The sequence below is a fragment of the Petaurus breviceps genome, unplaced genomic scaffold, assembly GCF_028583685.1.
Source record: "Petaurus breviceps papuanus isolate PSGF00001 unplaced genomic scaffold, PetGlider_PUasm1.0 90897, whole genome shotgun sequence".
Taxonomy (NCBI): domain Eukaryota; kingdom Metazoa; phylum Chordata; class Mammalia; order Diprotodontia; family Petauridae; genus Petaurus; species Petaurus breviceps.
The window spans coordinates 1,178,116-1,197,525 of NW_027187374.1; the positions used below are offsets into that span (position 1 = coordinate 1,178,116).

Genomic DNA, 19,410 nt, shown 5'->3' on the forward strand with positions numbered 1-19,410 from the left:
ATAGTAATAGTACCTCCACCAGTTTTCATGAGCATCAAACAAGAATATTTTTAAAGCCCTTTGCCATCCTTAAAATACTTTATAAATGTTAGCTGTATTGTTAGCCACTAAACCAACTCCCTATTAAGAACAGAGAAGGGGAAAAAAATTCCATAGTAAACATAGTTAAAAAAAAAAGTCCATACATTGCCATGTCCAGAAATTTTTTTCTGTCTGTTAAGACATATGGTTGACATTAATCAGATTCTGAAGTCTCTCAAGATTACAGTCAGATAGTGTAATTTAAAAATTCACAGATGTGGAAGGTGAGCACATATGGGTCATGGCAAAATGAAGGATTTGACCATCTCTTTTTGTAGCTGAGGTGAGGTAAAGTTCCATTCCGGGTTAAATTACTCTTGGTTGTAAGCTTATATCTTTTGCTTTTTGGAATATTGTATTAGAAATTCTCCTCTCATCTTTTGGTAGAAGCTGCCAAGTCATATGAGATCCTAACTTTGGTTCCTTCGCACTTGACCTATTTCTTTGTCTTGACATGTTTAACATGGGAGTTCTGAGTTTTAGCATCAAATATTTGGAGTTCCTTTTACGAAGGAATTCATTGGTGTATTCTCTCTATCTTCACTTTGCCTTCTAGTTCTCACAGATTTGGGTCCCTTTCATTTATGATTTTTTTTTTAAAATAAGGTATCCAGGCCCCTTTTTGGTCATGGCTTTCAGATAATTCTTGGTTTTGTTTTGTTTCCTCCTTGACCTGTTTTCCAGGTCATTTTTAAAATAATCATATATCTTATATTTTATCCCATTTCTCTGTTTTGAGGGGGTGGGGTTCCTAATATTTCTTAATGTTTCATGGTGTCATTGATTTCTGTTTTTTCATTCTTTTCAGGGAGTCCATTTCTTGTGTAAGGTTCACACATTTTCTTTTCTAAGCTATTTATTCTTCTTCCAGTTCTTTCCTGCGGAGTTATTTTATTATTTAATCTCTTGCTTCATTTCTTCTAGGCATTCATGTAGTCCTTATAGAAAATTCATTTTTTCCTCTAAATTTCTTCTTGCAATTGTTGCAGAGTTGCTCTCTCCTTATTTAGGGGGATTTTTTTAGATTTGCAGTATTTCTTCATTTTTCTGGTTGAAGTCTTCTTTGGTTTGTGCATCTTTCTAGCCTTATTTCCTGAATTGGGACTGGCCAAGTCCAGGCTTCCACTTCTTCTGCCCTTTTGGGTTGGTGGTCAGCCCTTCTTGGTCTATCTGAGGCAATTAGATGGCATAGTGAATAGCACACAAGACCTCAGGAAGACATGGGTTCAGATCTGTCCTCATTATCTTAATAGTTGGCACCCTAGGCAAGGCATTTAACTCCTGCTTCATTTTCTCTTCTGTAAAATGAGGAGCACCTCCTACCTCCCAGAATTGTTGTGAGGATCCTCTGAGATAATATTTGTAAAGTGCTTCACAAACCTAAAAGTGCTGTATAATGCGAGCTATCAATATTCCTGCTTTGACCCCTGACTCTTTGAAAGTTCAGCATGGTAGAACTTAAGAGTCCTGTCAGATAGGGGTTAGGGCAGCTAGGTAGTGCAGAAGATAGATCTCCAGGCCTGAAGTCTGGCTTCAGACACTTAATAAGTCTGTGACCTAGGGCAAGTCACTTAACCCTGTTTGTCTCATCTGTAAAATAAGCTGGACAAGGAATTGGCAAACCACTCCAGTATCTTTGCCAAGAAAATCCAAAATGGGGTTGCAAAGAGTTGGAAGTGACTGAAACAACTGAACAACAATTGATAGGGGTTCTTAACCTTTTTTGTGTTATGAGGAGCTAAGTGGTGCTACAAATAGAGCACCAGACCTGGAGTTAGGAAGACCCAAGTTCAAATCCAGTTTCAGATACTTAATAGCTGTGTGACCACGGGCAAGTTACTTTACCCTCTTGTCTGCCTCTGTGTTCTCATCATTAATATAAGGATAATAATATAAGAGTTCCAAGTGAAATTATAAATGCTGTCATTATTATTACCATGGATAGTCTTATAAATCCTGTGAACCCTTTCCCAGAATAATGGTTTTAAATGCCTAACATAAAATACATAAGATTGCAGCAAAAGCCAATTATAAATTGATATCAGATTATTAATTATCAAAATATTTTTCAAAAATACTTTCATGGGCCCCAGGATAAGAACTACCGTTCTTTGGCCCCTCATGACGGAGTGTTAGGGACCTCAGCGTCTCTGGGCTCCTAGACTGTTGAGTCTGAGCACTTCCCCACTCGCTCTACTGTTCACTACTGTTACATGGCATCTATGGTTCCTGCTATAGGTTTCCAGCTGTCATAGGGCCCTCTCTGAATTCACAGCATTTCAGGGTCCATGTGTCTCTAGTCCTTTTCTGCTCCTATAGGAGACTGCTGGCTAATTGGCCTGTGCTGTTGGCACCTTTTTCTTGCCGTTGGTTTTTTTTTCCTAGTTCTAAGTGGAAGAAATCTCTTACTGTAGTTTTTCATTTGTGTTTTTTTTGTCATTATTTGATCTACTGCAAATTTTATGTTTTTGCTGTAACAGATATCAGAGCTGAGAGGTCAGCCTGTATTCAGGCTGTCTTTTTTTCATTCAGTTTAAACTTAAATGCAAAATGAGGGAAGAAAATTATTTCCATGTACACAGCAAAACATAAATGAGAGGATTCAATATAAAACCATGAATTTCCATTTCAGACTGTTTACTTTTTGGGGGAAAACTACGTAATAAATACTCTACATTGTTTTCAAAGCTACCTAGCTCTTCTGTGGTTCCCTCTAAGTTTTCTTTTTTCTCTGCTGTGCACTTCTTTTCTCCCTCCCTACCCTGCCTTAGAGAAGGCTACAATTAAATGCAGATATACATATGTATTTATATATACAAATATATGTGTATGTATAAAACCATCCTATACATCTATTTATTAGTTCTATCTCTGGAGGTGGCTAGCATCCTCATCATAGATCCAAGTCTTTTCCATGTTTTTCTAAAATCAAACAGTCCATCCTTTCTTATAGTGTAGTAGTACATCATAATTATATACCACAACTTGTTTAACAGTTCCCCAATTGAAGGGCATCTGTCATTTCAACCAGTCAGTCTGATAGGTATAAGATATCTCATAGTTGTATTAATTAGTATTTCTCTCATCAATACTAATTTGTATCTTTTTTTTATATGACTATAGTTTTGATTTCTTCAATGGAAAACTTAACTGCCTGTTCATATCCTTTGACCATTTATCAGTTGGGGAATGACTTGTATTCTTATAAATTTGATAAAGTTCCTTATATATTTGAGAAATTAGATCTTTATCTGGCAAATTGTCTATGAAGCTTTCACAGTTTTCTGCTTTCTTTGTAATCTTGGTACATTAGTTTTATTAGTGCAAGAACTTTTTAATTTAATATAATTGAAATTATCCATTTTGCACATCACAATGCTCTCTGTCTCATTTATTCATAAATTGTTCTCTCCATGAGTCAGATAAGTAGTTCCATGTTCCAATTGTCTTGTGATATCTCCCTTTATATCTAGGTAATGTTATGTATTTTGATCTTATCTTGGCACATGGTTTAAAATACTTGCTTGTGCCCAATTTCTAGGTAGTCATCTTGACCAGAAGTCTGCTTTCCTTTTTAAATTTCTCTATGACATTCATTTTTGAAAAGAGCTTATTTAATGATGCTGTGCCATTTTTAAAAAATTTTGAAATAAACTTCTTTAATTATTATGTTCTATTAAACATTACTGAATATTCAGTTTCAAAAATGTTAACAACTTAATTAAACCATTATAATCAATCTTCAAATATTCCTAGATAAAATTCTGCATTTGTGGATTCCATTTGGAAAAAGAAAAGGGCAAGTTTCCCCCAATACTTAGTTTACATTAAAACCCTAAAAGTTCCTTTCTAAAAGTTTTGCTGTTTCATAATTAAGCAAGGCAAGTGTTAAATTTCAGAACTGGAAGTAATCCTAGAGATTAACTAATCCGACTTCCATATTGTGCAAATATATTAACCTGCATCCATATTAATCCCTTCAAGAATTTGTGAGCATATTAAGGGCAGCAATTGATTTTCTTCAGTTTTTGTATCCCTTGTTCTTTGTATGCTAAATAAATGTTTATTAAATTGAGTGAAGATACTCAGATCCAGAGAAATTAAATAACCGTAATTACTGACTGATAAAGGGAGAGCCGAGACTTTTGAATCTTTCTTCAACTTACATTTTTATTCTTTTAAAGTCCTTCCCATTGCTAAATCCAAGTTCAGAAATAGGTGGGTTTTTTTATTTTTATGCTTAATTTTCCTTTTAAACAGTTTGACTATAAAGCTGTTGCTGACCGACTCCTAGAAGTGACGAGCAGGAAAAACACTCCACCCTTCAACAGGAGACGTCTCTCAAAACTAGTCAAAAAGTAAGCCCTCTTTTATTGTAATGGAAAACTTGCTATGGATATTTCCTAACTACCAGGGCCCCCTGACTTAATTAACACAGTGCAGAATTATTACTGTCAGTTCTATATACTGTGAGTTTTACTTTATTTAACATTAGAATTATAGTTGTGAAATGAAGCTGTTAGGCTGTTTATGACCAGCAGATGAAAAAGTAACCAATGTCTTTGGGGCCCCACTATTTATACTCTTTTATAATAAAGATGAAAAGGTTGGTGCCAGAGAAAGAAAGTCATTTTTTTCTGCTCCTCTTTCTATTTCCTTTCAAACCCTCACCACTGCTTAAAAAAAAATTAAACAAAATTGGAATTTGGTAATTGTGGAAATAACTGTTGCTAAAATTTTTTTTTTTTTTTGAATACAACATTGAACTCATCTTAAGTGTTTTTTTTTCTTCTAGATTTCAAGATTTATCTGAAGGTGAGACTTGAACTAAACATACACAGTGTTCTTCTACAAGTATTCAGTTTCTTTTTAAAAAACGGAACTACTTCTTGTTGTAATGTGGCTATTAGGACATGTCCTAATCATAAGCCTTATACCATAATAATGTCTTGCATTTTACCACTGTCAGGAGCCAATTTATAAGTTTCAAGAAGAGAGACCTGATTTTTAAGAAATACCATAGAATATTTAGAGTGCTTTTTTGGGAATCCTATTAAGAAGTCAATTTTATTGATTTAGGGTGGTTTAGGTTTGGTCCTGTCTTTAGGAGGAAGGAATTACCTTTCAAAGTTTCTTCTGAAGATTTGTAAATTATTCATTATTCCACTGGAAAGAGTAGATGAGGAAGGAAGGGTGGAAGGTTATGATTTCAGAAATTCAAGGAATAAGGCAATTGCATCACTAAAACCATCGTATTTGCTATGTGCTAGTCCTAAAATTATACCATGTCTGGTAAGAGGTTTGACAAATATAAATACTAATGTTATCTGTTCAGTCTCAAGCATGATCTCTCTAGATTTTAGGACTGAGATGTATGATGTTTTACTGCAGGAATAAAGTTTTCCTAAGACTATTAATCCTCATTGGTTCATAAATCCATGAAATTGTTTTCCTCCTGATATGTTGCTTTTTAAATGAGGGGAGTACTGGCTTTCCGGAGAAAAGTAGGGTGGAATGGAATGTCTGAAAGGCATGAATGAAAGGTTTATATAGTGCTCTATGCTTAGGGAAATAGTATTATTGATGTATATGACTTTGTGTCTGGCAGGCATTTTCCCTCAAATCAATTTCCCTGAAGACATTTCTGCAGATGAAGATGACCATACCCTTAGTCGGGGAAGGCGTAAAAAAAAAAGAAACAAACTTCCAGAGAAATCCAAATTAGAAAAAGAAAAAGGTAAGCTGTAAAGCTTAAAAACAAAAATGAAGTGCAGAAAGTAGGAAAGTGATCCCAGGATTTCAGAGTTGGAAGAGAAATTAGAAATCATCTGTCTAACCTCATTCTATGGATCTAAAATTTGAGACCCACAGAGATGAGGTGACTTGCCACAGTCAGAAAGATAAATGCCAGAGCAGAGATTTAAACTCAGCTTTTCTGACCCCAAATCTGAATTTCACTGCAGCCACACCCAGACCCGTCATGCCCATTTCTAGCTGATCTATTGTTATTTATCATAGTGAAAGTAAAATTTTTCAGTTACAAGAGATTTGAAGGGAAAAAAGGAAATTATTTCAAAATTTTTACTACAAGTATTGGTAGTACAAGCTGCTGGTACTTTTTATTTATTCATCTCCAGAAAAAAGGAGGAAAGTACTTGGTAAATCATATTTTTTTTTAATAGAGTTTACCAGTTTTATCAGTTCAAGAAAATTCTTCTGGGTTTAAAATCACTCAGAGAAAACCTATTTGTAAAAATGGTTGCATTTTTTAATGGTTTTCCAAAGAAAGATGATCATCAGCTATTCCTAAGGCAGACTAGAAAAAGACATTCCCAGTTTTCATTTGTGATATGAATACCAGCAAAAATGTTTCTCTGAGTTTCTTTCACAAGATGAGTGCCAGACACACAGCAGAATTACAGTGTAGTATCAAGAAAGAGGGGAAACAAACTTCCTCTGTGTCTCCCTCAGAATCTGTACTATCTGGGGTCTCATTTATCTACTGAGACTCTTCTTTACTGGTTTTGATTTGTTTGCAGGACAGTGCAAGCCAAAGAAATTCAATGCAGCTGAGGAAGAAAGTGAATGTAACCTTCAAAAGAGAAAACGAAGAAAGAAAAAGAAAAATAATTCCCACCCTGAAAACTCAGGTTCAGGTGATGCTTTCATTCCCCCTGAACCAAACGGGAACAGTGAACTAGAGTCATGTAAGAAAAAAGACCCCAAAAAAAGTACCCCTGATAATGAAACAGATGCATCCTTTGGTGTAACTGAGGAAAGTGGCATGGAATATCCCCCAACTACCAGCACACAAAACAAAAGGAAACGGCCAAGAAAGAAGAGTTTAAGGGTCCTCGAAGAACCTGCAGAGATGGGAATGCCGCCTGTTGAGACTGCCATTCAAAATGGCCCCGGTAGCACTGCTGCCCAAGAACCTGTCACCAGCAGTCCACCAGCAGGTGGGGTCAAAATAGTGAAAAAGAAGCGGAAACTTGGGACTCTGACAGTCAGTAGCAATGGCTTATCCCCATTGGTGGCAATTCGGTCAGAGAGGGAAAGTTTGCTAGAGAGTCCAGCTGGAGAAGGAGATTGCCCATCCCTCCTGACCCAGAGTGTCAGGCTAAAGAAAAAAAAGGGGAAGCTGGATAGCCTTGAGCCAGTTGGCCTGCCCAATCAGAAGGTTGCATTTCTGAAAAAGAGGAAGAAAATAAAGGAGGTATTAAACTTGGTGGAAACTAATGGAGCCCTGGAGGCCGAACTGAAGAAAATCCAGTCTACGGTAAGGAAAGCATGTTCTTGGGGGTCACGTTTGGTTCCTGCAGGAGTTCCATTTAACCCTCCAGAGTAAGCTTGCTTGTTTTCTCTGGAGTATTTGCTGTCATAGTACAGTCCTTAGATGCCACAGATCTCGGGGGTAAAAAAGTAATGGAGCAAGATCACAGTTTACAGATAGTCTTAGTGATAACTATATATAACAATATAATAACAGCTTCATAGACTATAAAATGACACAGATGTGTAGCTAAACTAAAAACTATTAACTCATTAACTTTTTGTTACTCACTCAACCAATCATGAGTCTTTTCTGCACATGGGAAAATAAAAACCTAACATATTGAAGGGTAGGTGGCTTTATTGACATCTTTTTTTAATAATGGTTCTGGCATTCTATATACAGATATCAGGTGTAAACTAAAAACAAGGCCTCAGTCTTTGTTCTTTAAATATTATTGCCTTGTTTTAAATATTGCAGTATTAGTGCCATTCACTTGCCATTATTACTCATGTATCAATCTTGATATACCCACACATTTTTTTTAGTACACAGTTTCAAGGTAGTTGTGCTTTTTCAACCTCTATCATGATATGAAAAATCTGGTTTAGCATCAGACGAAACCCAGTTACATGCAAAGTATGGTGAGTTGGCTGCTATAGTTCACTGGAATGACTGTATTGTCATTAAGAGGGATTGGATTGTTTTATGGTCAATAAATGAAATGTTGCCATTACCAGTGGTCAAATTAGAATATCTCCTATATTTTTCAGTTACATCATAATTTTTTGTATACCACTATTAAAAAGCAAACTTCTTGAGAGTAGCATCTGTGTGGAATCCATTTTTGGTATCCCTGATACCTGGCACAGTACTATGCCTTTTGTAATGTTGATTGAATTGATTTGAAACCCTCAGATTAGAATCCCAAGGATGGCTCATTTGTCACCCACCTACTCTAGCACAGAGTGATAAAATTTTCGACCACAGATGCTCTCAAAAGATCTACCAAGTCAGAGAAGTTAGAATTACCTCCATGGAGAGAATACCTTCAGCACTGAAACCACAAGTCATTGATGTATCTATGTAGATACCTCACATCTCTTTGAGAGAATTAGCTTTGCATAGTGGGTAGGACACTAGCTTTGTAATCAGACTTTTCACCCTTCAGGCCCCAGAGAAGGGGTTGATCTGCATTGACTGGGAAAGTTCCTCACTGAAGAAATCTACTTTCTTCCCTCTCCATTCCATCTTCCACAAAGCTGCCAAAGTGATTTCCTTAAGCATAGAGGTGATGTACTCCGTATTCAGTAAGCTCCAATGATTTCTGTTGCCTCTAGGATAAAATAACAACTCTTCTGCTTCCCTTCACTACGTGGTCCCAAAATATCTTTTTAGATTCATTGCATACTGCCCTTGCCTCCCACCCTCCATGATCCTGATAAACTGGTCTTTTTTCTGTTACTCATAAAAGTACTCCATCTCCCATATCAGTGGCTTTTGCACTTTAGTCTTAGTCTCTCCCTCCCATACCGCCCCCCACCCCCATGGGACACCCTGTATTTGTATCCCCAGCACCTAGCACAGTACCTAGAATAATAGTAGGTACCTGTTGGCTGATTGATTGATGAAATCATAGGGCTAATCAAAAAAGACCACACACATATAAAAGTCCCTCACCAGACAACCTGTAAATTTCTCCATACAGAGTGACAATGCACCAAGTCTCTGAGGCACATAAAGGTTATGTTATGTGTTCAATGTCACTTGTTAGAGGCAAGATTTGAACCCAGGTTAAATCAGTCCCTCCTTTTCCCTTCCTATTTTCCCCTTCTTTTCTCCTTCCCCTTGTCCTTAGCTACTCTTAATACCACCACCATTTCCTTTTCTCCCTCCTCCCTCCCACCAGTCAGTGTTAGAGCCAAGAAATAAGTAGGAGAACCCCAGGGTATTGTAGTGCTGAGAAGGCAAAGAGAGGCAAGTTTTGAAAAGCACAAACGTCTAATAGTGTCTAATCTGCATGTCAGATAAAATGAGTAACTGAGGAACGGTCACTGGATCTAGCCCTTAGCTTAAAGTCCTTTCATTAGAGTTATGAGGAGAGTCTAATTTAGTCCAGGGCTTCTTAAACTTTTTCCACTCTGAACCCCTTCGGCACTTCTTAAACTGTGGGTTGCAAACACTTTCTAGACCATAAAGAGTTATGGTCTAGGAGCAGTAAACACAGACAGACAACATCTTCAAGAAGTTTGGTCATTACAAGTAGGAGAAAGGGCTGCCGGGGAAGCTTTTTTCTTGTAAGGAGGTATATATTTATGGGTAAAGGGGAGGACACACTTTTCTCAGAGGTATATATCTCCATGATATTGGGTGGTATCTAAAAAGTGGTGGCCCTTATACCCTCTCAACATTGCATCTGCTGGAGCAGCTCACCAGAAACTGCCTAAAGGAATTCCTCCTCCTTAACAGTAATATCTTGATACTTCTTGACTGTTCTATCCACATGACCTCAGATCTGTGGATGAATAGAATGCCAAAAGCGTACACAATTTTTGCATATGGAATTTGAGTTCTAGTAAAGTAATGAATCCTTAAAAAAACAAACATGAAAAGGGAGACAAAAGTGTTCATAGAGCCCAGCTGGAACAGTTGAGTTCTAATTATCAGTGTCCTTGTTCTTGGGATTCTCCCTATGTTCAGCTGGATGTTTATATTGGGATCCTGATTTGTCACTTTCTATCTGATAGATACATAGACTTGACTGAACTACTTTGTCACAGTCATGATTTGTTTTGTTTTCTCTCCCTTTCCTGGTAGGGAAGCGGCACGACTTTCAGCCCACTGAAGAAAAAAAAGCTAAAGACTGAAAATGACTTTGTGAAATTTGAAAATACAACCTTACCTAAGCCTTTGTTCTTTAGAAAATCCAAAAGCAGCGTTAATATCTCTTCCCCCAGCCCCACTATTCAGGTACAGTAGAATTTCTTTAAATATATATTTTATATATTTTTTTATATATTTAAGGATATATATGTATTTCCTGCCTTTATTCCAAACTATACCTTAAAGTGTTTCCCATAGCTACCCTTGCCACATCTATATATATTCATAGTTTCATATCCATAGCTGGTGATGGATGCTTTGTTAATAACCAGTAGGAGGTCTACCACATTAAGTCCAAATATTTATATTTTGCTTTGCCAAAACTAATCTATCTCACACCAAAAATATTGGGACTAAGTTTAACCTAGGCCTTTCTTGGGGATAGGATTGGTTGCTTGTCTACAGTAACTCAGGTTATTCCAAGTATTAAGGATGTCAGTGGTGGGGTGGCTAGGTGGCACAGTGAATAGAGCACTGACCCTGGAGTCAGGAGGACCTGAGTTCAAATGCGGTCTCAGACACTTAATACTTACTAGTTGTGTGACCTTGGGCAAGTCACTTAACCCCAATTGCCCTGCCTTCCCCCCTCCAAAAAAAAAGGGTGAATCTTCATTCTCTCTGCCTTTGACTCCTGACAAAGTTGGTCTAGTTCCTTCCCTTGCTGCTCTTACTGTGAAAATTGCTCCTTAAAGTTCCCCGTTTCTCTCAGCCCTATCTTACAAATCCAGTGGAGCATCATAACCCTTGGCTCCATGGGTCATCTTTCCTGGTCGCACCAATAAGATCCCATCAAAGCACCTATTATTCCTACACAACCAAATACCAAGTGTATCCTGGTGTTTAACATCATTTTATCCTCTGGCATTTAATCTTTTAATCACCTTTTCTGAATTGTAATTCATTGCAATGCCTCCAGCCCAGCCTAGGCAGGGTTCTGATTGTGGGCAATGGAACACTTTTGAAGCCTGACTATGCAAGTAAGAGGTTACTTAGGTATAGGATGTAGTTCTCAAGAAGCAGTACAAGGTGTACGTGTGTGATATATACACAATTACATATAGAGTATGGCTTCCTTATCTCTTTCTGTTGCCTTATGAAGATGGCTTGTCTCCAGATGAAGATAACTTCATAGAGCTAGAGAGTCCATAAGGTCAAAGAAGTCAAGTAGGGATACTTAGGTGATCCTTTTATCTTCCTTGGTGGGCCCCTCCCAATCAGATACCTGAAAGGTCTTCATCAGCACTACTTGTCATCTCTGTAGTTTCTTAGTGCCTTGTGGGCCAATTATATAGTACATTGGCATAGTATAGTAATGGGGCAGCTAGGTAGTGAAGTGAATGGAACAACAGGCCTGGAGTCAAGAAGACCTGAGTTCAAATCTAGCCTCAGACACTAGCTGTGTGAATGTGGGCAAGTCACTTTACCCCATGTGCCTCGGTTTCCTCATCTGTAAAATAAGCTGGAGAAAGAAATGGCAAACAACACCAATATCTTTACCAAGAAAACCCCAAATGAGGTCATGAAGAGTTGGCAACTGAAATGACTGAACAGCAAAATAATATAGTAGTGGGCCATGCCATAGCCTAAATCAAACCCTAGTCTACCTTGTTCAAAGTACCATAATAATTTATAAAGAGAAATGATATTTGAAAATGTCTACAGGAGAACATGGATCATATCTAACAAGATGAATTCCATGAGGTTGTCATCTCCAAGTTAAGATTTCTACACTCTTCCACTTGAATAGGAGTTATTAAATCTTCCCCCAAAAAAACAGTTTTCTTCAAGTTAAATGACAAAGAAGATCTTCCATGTATAATTTTTCTGGTACTGATATTCACTTGCTAATCTTCTAATGAAAAAATATAAAACATCAGAAATATGATATAGGGGCGGCCAGGTAGCACAGCAAATAGGAGTACCAGCTCCAGTGTCGGGATGACCTGGGGATCGAATCCGGGCTCAGACATTTAGCACCCACCCAGAAACACCTGGCCATGTAACCTTGAGCAAGTTACTTAACCCCAATTGCTTAGGGGCGGCCAGGTGGCTCAGCGAGTAAGAGCACCGGCTCCAGTGTCGGGATGACACTGGATCAAATCTGGGCTCAGATACGTAGCACCACACCCAGAAATAACTGGCTGTGTAACCTACTTAACCCTGATTACTTTAAAAAAAAAAAAAGAAATATGATATAAAACTGATTTAAACATCCTAACTTGTTTTTTTTTTCTCTTCTACAGTTGAACAAGCAACCATCATCCAGCTCCAAAAAGGTCACTTTTGGATTGAACAAAAACATGACTGCAGGTGAGAGAGGGTATATTGGGGATGGGGAGCATTTCAAGTCTATGTAGAAATGCTTAGATTGGACTTGGATTCTCTTTTCAAGAGTTGAATATCTGCCCCCAAAAGCATCTTATTAAAAATATACATAAAATTCACTGTGGATCAGGAGATTCCACTTTTTATCCTATTCCTCCAACAGAGGTAAGCATTCCAATGGCTTATCCCCACTTAGTGGCTGTACCGTTGTGAAGCAATAAAGGAAGATTCCTGGACTTTTCCAGTTTTTCTCTTCATTTCCATTCACAAAACAAATTTTTCCCAAGAGCTTTTATATTATTCTCAAATGGTCACGTAATCAGTGGGACTCAGATACTAGCAAGTAATTGAATTACTGCCCTTATTGTGTCTAAGACAGTAATCAGAAAAAAGTCAAAAGGCTTGAATTTGGGGGCAGGGGAGGGGGTGGGGTGTTAAGGCATTCTTTTGAAAAAAGAAATATTGGTACTGTGTGTATTTGTTTAAGAACCCATCCTTTGCCAGCAGAGTTAATTTCAGGCTCTTTAAATAAAGCTGGGGACGAGCAGTGAATAAAGAAGCTGCAGGAGAATATCACCTGTTTATTTTTTTTTTTTTCAAGAATTTATCCCGCTATTATAAAACTAAAAGAAAACCCAAATGACACATGATAGTCTTAAGACAATCGATCAGGTATTTTCCTGACTTCTTTTAACAATCTCATTCCCAGAGTTGATCATTTAAAGCTCCTGCTCTTTTCCACCTTACCCTAGGAACTGAACAACTCAAGTCTAGATTCCTCCAGGAAGGGAGATGTATAGAACAGGGAGCATTTTAAAGACTTTACTTTAGTGAATCAGTTTGGTGTAGCTTCATTCTTTTCTCTAATATTTGACAAGATATGACTCCATTTTGTTTCTGACAGAATTCAAGAAAACTGACAAAAGTATCTTGGTAAGTCCAACAGGACCCTCCCGAGTAGCTTTTAATCCTGAACAGAAGCCTCTCCATGGAGTGCTGAAGACACCTACGAGTTCACCCCCAGAAACTCCCCTTGTGACTAAGAAATTGCTTATTGCACCTCCAAAGAGAAGACCAACTGCTATGGACTTCTTTTGAGCATAGCAAGATTCTTTTCTCTTTCAGGACTGCTTTTTGTACAGAATATTCTGTAAATTATAACTTTGGAAATTTTTGGCCTTTTTATCATTATTATTATTTTATAAATTCCTATAAATTGTATATAAAAGGTTCTGGTTGTGATCTGTGACACTGCTACTTCACCATCTCTCCAGTCTAAGGCCATGGAGATGCTTTGTATAATACATTCTTGCATTTGGATTATAATTGGTCTTTGCTTGAATCCTTGAGAATTTCCCTCTGTTTAGTGTCTTCAGCGAGAACCATTAGTGAAGGAAGGAACTCAGACTTTTTCTATTCTGTCTTTTTTTTTTAAGAGTATAGAACAAAATCTACTGCCAGTTGCTGCTTTATATGGAGCTTTGCTACTATTGTTGTACATGTTGTGGTAGATGATTGTTTTCTGGTTATTTGTAGTTCTAATGAGCTCTGTGTGATTGGCTTTGAGGGAAAAAAATACCATGTGGTGTTGTTATCCTCATATAACCTTTAGATGTTTAGTAGTTTTGTCTGGTAGAACATAATTTCTTTCAATTTGGTGGATTAACACTACCATAGTTTGTGTGATCAGCCAGTTTAACATAGACAAAACATCATCTCAGTCCTGTTCATTGTTTTCCTCTGTCATCTACTAGCATTGTAATGCTTTCCTACCTGCTGGGCAAGTACCAAGGCCATCCTCAAAATGACCCTACTGCTGAGCTTCGTGAAAAAATTAATTTACTGATGTTTTCTGTATTCTTACATGAAGATCTCTGTTTCATTCTTTGTTCTGTTGCATGTTTTTTATTGATTGACTATTTGAACCAAGGTCTCATGACTCTTGAAATAGCTTTTTTATATTGAAATAAGGCAGTGTCGCACTCTCTTAGAATCCCAGTTTCTTTCCAAGATGCACAAACAAGGAGGCTATGAAGATTCTGTTTGGGGATATTGATTTTACTTTATTTAAGATATGACCCATAATTTTAACCATCTGTTATTTTATTTGGCCACTTTTTTTTCCCCTGGAATTTAAACATTTAAGATTCTGAAATTTCCCCATTTCAGTCAGCCACCAGGATTTTCATTTGTCCAGATTGCATTTTGTAAGCAAGATTGTAATGTTCTGTTGATAATTCAGTTTTTTATGAAGGAAAATGTATCTCTACCTTGCAACTGAACATGTATTGAGATACAGATTCAGAACATCTCTTCTTCAAATCCACATAGTTGGGTTAGGGAGCAAGGGAGAAAAAAAGGATCATTAATGGCCCTTCTCCTTGGTTTATTCTATAAAAATATACTTCATGCTTGTCAGGCAGCAGCAGACATTGAAACATCAAACATATTACATGTATTTTTCATTCTGCTTCATTGTCAGGACTTTTTCAGATGACTCTGAATCATACAAACAGAAACTTACATAGAGGAGGCCTAAGAATTTTTAATTTCCACATTAACCACTAGGCTCTTTTCCCTGATTTCACCCGTTATGCCATGGTTGAGTCACAAAGGGTGCTTGATATTATACCAGCTGTGACAGGAAAGGCTTTTGAGAATGACAAAAATTCTAGAAATCTACATTTATATTTCCTTTTTTGTTAATTCACATAATCAGTGAAGAAACTTTTAACCACAAAAAGTATAACTGAATCACCTTGTGATTCTATAACTGAATCACCTTGTGATCTATAAGTTAACTGATAGAAGGGACAATATGCTTTGGTAACATTTTTTGAACTTTCATGATTTTTGCAGTGCCTGATTGCATAGATTTACCATAATTAAGCCAAGGAAGAAAGAACTAGTTGATACTGTCCTCTTTATCTTGTTTCTTGTGGTAACAATTCTCTTATGTTACTACATATAGATTAATAGTTTTTGTTGTATAAAAATGCATGATTATATTCTATATGCATTTGTTTGTCATGTTCAAGAAAATAGCCCATATGTATTGGAAAGATTGTATTTGTGGATGTTCGCAAACAAAATTAATTTTAACTTTCCTTTTTTTGAAGTAATTTTTAAACTCTTAAATTGTCTTTTTAAAGAATATCTAATTTTTATTAAGCACTGAGATCCTGAATCCTACTACCAAATGTGCTCTTTTTAACCCCAAAATACAAAAAACAAAAAAAAAAGCAAGAAATTCTAAGATAAAAAGGCATTGGTTTTACAGTGACTAGTGATTTTATTTTTCCTTCACAGAATTGAAGGCCTCAATTATAGTGTCATCTATCTGTAATGTGGTATTGTTGTAATAACCTGTAAATATGCCTGTATCAAATATAAATTGTTTTCTATCATATATAATTTCCAAGAGGTAACACTGAGTACCTTTAGTTTACTTTATCTTCAACTGTTTCTGAATTTGTTTCCTGTTGTGAGTAAATTGAAAAAGTTTATTCTAGAGTTTTAGCTTTGAATTTTTGCTTTGTTTTGTTAAGTGTGAACAGCAAAAGAAGGAGACAAGTAGTGTTTACTTGAATTCCCCTTGTACACTCAAGAAATGTAAAACCTAAAGAAAAAGCGTATTTTGAAAATCACAGCTTTCTGTTTGAGTATATGTTATTTTTATAGAGAAAATTGCCAAGAATACTTTAAAAAGCCAAAAACAGGAAATGACTAATGTTGGTAACCTTGAATTACAGTTTTTTGTAAAGGGTAATTATTTTTCACAGGTCTGGTCAATTTTGTACAATTTTGTATCAGACTCTTCTTAAGATTTATAATCATTTGTAATTTCTAACTGGACTGAAAGCACAAAGGGAAGTGTTAAGAAATCTGGAAAAGGTTGGTTTTAAGTGTTGAAAAATTATAAAATTGGATTTAATTTTAATCGTGTGTGTTTCTCTGTATTTTTATTATGCTAGCAAGGACTATGTTTCTTTACTGTAAGTTTGTATTAACAACTGCTGTATTAACAGTGTTTGTCAATGTGGTATTTCAACTAAGAAAGTCACATAGTCAAATCCAATAAAAATTAGTCTTTAATCTGATGGGTTTTGTGTTTAATGATGAGATTTTTCCATCTATAAAAACCAATTATGTATATTAAAGAAGTTTTACTTTGTTTAAATATATACTTAATATCAAAACATATATTTAGGAGAACAGTTGTTATCCCTTTCTATATTTGACAACATGAACTACCTTCTGTTTCATGCAATTGGGTATTCTGGTAAATATTTAATAACTGGCTCACTGAAAAACAATGTCTTCAGGACATACTTTTAAATGTAATCTTCCCAATTAACATTTTCTCCACCGCTTAAGTCGAGGGAATCAATAAAACAGTAATGCAAACCCAGATTTGTAGCATTTGCTGATTTTTGATGCGTTAATACTCGCACTTAAATTTAATGACTCTCCAGAATGTTGGTGAATTTCGGTAGAGAACAAATCCCAAAACCTGAAATAGTTTTAGAAAGAATTTTATTGTGTCACTGGCAAAGGAGAAAAACCTAAAAAGGGGAATTGAGTCTTTGTGAGGTTACATTTTATAGAGTTCAGACAAGAGTAAAAGGACAGTTGCTTGGGTCACGTGTAAGCAGTTAGCCAGAGATACATTTAAGCAGTAAGTATAAACATTCAAATTAACATGAATTTTGAGTGGACTCTAAGCATTCCCTGTAGCCATATGACTTCCCAGGAGTAGGAGCCTCTCAGAAGTCAACCTGAGCCGTACCATAAGCTTTAGGTTAGATAATTTCCTAGATACAAAATGTTAGGTTCAGACAGTATTAATAAATAAGATATTTTCTCCACAAGAACCATATGATCTGACTCCAGCACAGTATACTCTTCCATGTACATTACTTCATAAAACTAAACACATAACCAAATATTGATGCAAGGACTATGAGGAGTGTTGTCCCACTATATACCTCAAGCAACCCATCTGTCTTTTCTGGGAAAAGCCTGTGCTGGCCAGTCAGCTGTCGTTTCTTTGTTCCTTTGAATCCTATATGATATGTAACTTGGATGATGAGGGGCAAGGGTGTCAGGCTGTGGGTCAGACCTGTGTCAGACTGCCTTCTGCCAGATAATGTACTTCTTTCTAAATTATTTCAGTTCTGGATTTTGTTCTCTGCCCCATCAAGGGGCTCTAACCCAGAGGTGTCAAACATGCTATGCACATAAGCCAACAGAACCAGATGAAAATGTAATTGGGAAATATTTAACAAAATAAAATACAATAAAACAGATAATACTACATTTTTAAAACTAAGTCAATAGGAAGTCCATTATGTACTTTGTTGTTCAGTCATTTTCAGTCATGTCTCACGCTTTGTAACCCCATTTGGGGTTTTCTTGGCAGGGATACTGAAAGTGGTTTGCCATTTTCTTCTGCAGCTCATTTTACACATGAGGAAACTAAGACAAATGGTTAAGTGACTTGCCCAGGATCACACAGTAAGTATTTTGAGGCCAGATTTGAACCCAGGAAAAGTTCCTGATTTACAGGTCTGGCACTTTATCCATTTTGCTACCTCCCAACATATAGTTTAATGGCCTCCTTTTCTATTTGAGGTTGATCCCACTGCTCTAAGCTACCTATCAAATGAGTCAAATATTCACAGCCTCTCTATTCCAGCCACACTGGACTCCTAGATGTTCCCCAAATTTAATATCCATCTCTCGTTTCTTTGCCTTTGCACAATTGTTCCTACTATCTGCTCTGTCCTCCCCTAACATACCCTAGTATCCTTAACTCCCTACAAGGTTAAACTTAGGAGCCGCTTACTTCCCCATCTACAGCTGTTCTTTGACCCCTCTCAAAGTTTTATTTTATCACTGTTTTATGTTGACCCCTCTCTGGAAAATGTAAAATCCTTTAGAGAATGGACTTTTGTTTTTGTCTTTGTATTTTTTCCCCTGCCTAATCCCAGCATCTTTAGGACTACATAATAGAAGGTGTTGAATGTTTGTCAAATTGGAATCCACATTCCCCTAGAGATTTGCAGTTCCCACTTTGAGCAATGTTTCCCCAAGGAATTCTAAATAATTTAACAAAAATTCCTTTTTAAGTGTTTATTATTTGACTGATACAAGGCTAGACCCAGGGAAACAGATATTAGTATACAAAGCAATCTACAAGTGAAAGAGAAAATTTCGTGAAGTCAGGTTGGGGGGAAATAATTTAGATCTGGGAATGCATCCCAAAGGAGGTAGGATTTGAGGTGGGCTTTGAAGAATAGGGAACAGCTTGAGTAAAGTAATGTGAAGAAATGTGGGGGAGTTTGTTAGAGTATAGAGTACACAGGACATGTATGAGATGATGCTGAAAAGGTAGGCTGCTACTAGATTGTGGTATGTATTGTCTATAAGAAAAAGGAATATGAACTTAATAAGGAATAGGGAACTGTTGATGGTTCTTGCCTGGAAGAGTGATATGACCAGAAATAAGCAATTGTACCATGGGGTACCCTACTTCCAGCAGGCTTAGGGAGTCTCCCCCTTGGCTCACCAGTACTTCCTCTCAGATTTCAAGTTGCCATTACTTCTTGCGCACCAGGATCCACAAACCTAAGGTTCCCTATTAGATTGCTTCCTCTACTTCCTGATAACATACCAATAACTTCATTATTTAAAAGAGAATTACAGAGAAGCACCATAGGGAAACACATGGCAAGAAGGAAGGAAATACCTGAAGTGGGGAGAAAATAGGATAAAAAATAGTTTATAGTTTACAATGGTCTCAACTTAATTCTGGTCTTCTAGTAATATGCTCAGTGACTAAAATT

The 19,410-nt window shown here is 36.7% G+C and overlaps 1 protein-coding gene across 2 annotated transcripts in view; it reads left to right on the top strand.

Annotated features, from left to right (window-relative positions):
- The window catches only part of RRP1B (ribosomal RNA processing 1B), a 45,561-nt gene extending 28,899 nt beyond the window's left edge, over positions 1-16,662 (top strand). For both annotated transcript variants that reach the window (XM_069074831.1, XM_069074832.1), the window contains 7 exons: positions 4,342-4,439; positions 4,877-4,896; positions 5,690-5,818; positions 6,621-7,360; positions 10,172-10,324; positions 12,481-12,547; positions 13,467-16,662. In XM_069074831.1, the coding sequence (XP_068930932.1) occupies positions 4,342-4,439; positions 4,877-4,896; positions 5,690-5,818; positions 6,621-7,360; positions 10,172-10,324; positions 12,481-12,547; positions 13,467-13,660 (1,401 nt within the window). In that variant the 3' untranslated portion in view covers positions 13,661-16,662. The remainder of the gene's footprint in view (positions 1-4,341; positions 4,440-4,876; positions 4,897-5,689; positions 5,819-6,620; positions 7,361-10,171; positions 10,325-12,480; positions 12,548-13,466) is intronic.
- The last annotated feature ends 2,748 nt before the right edge of the window (positions 16,663-19,410 follow it).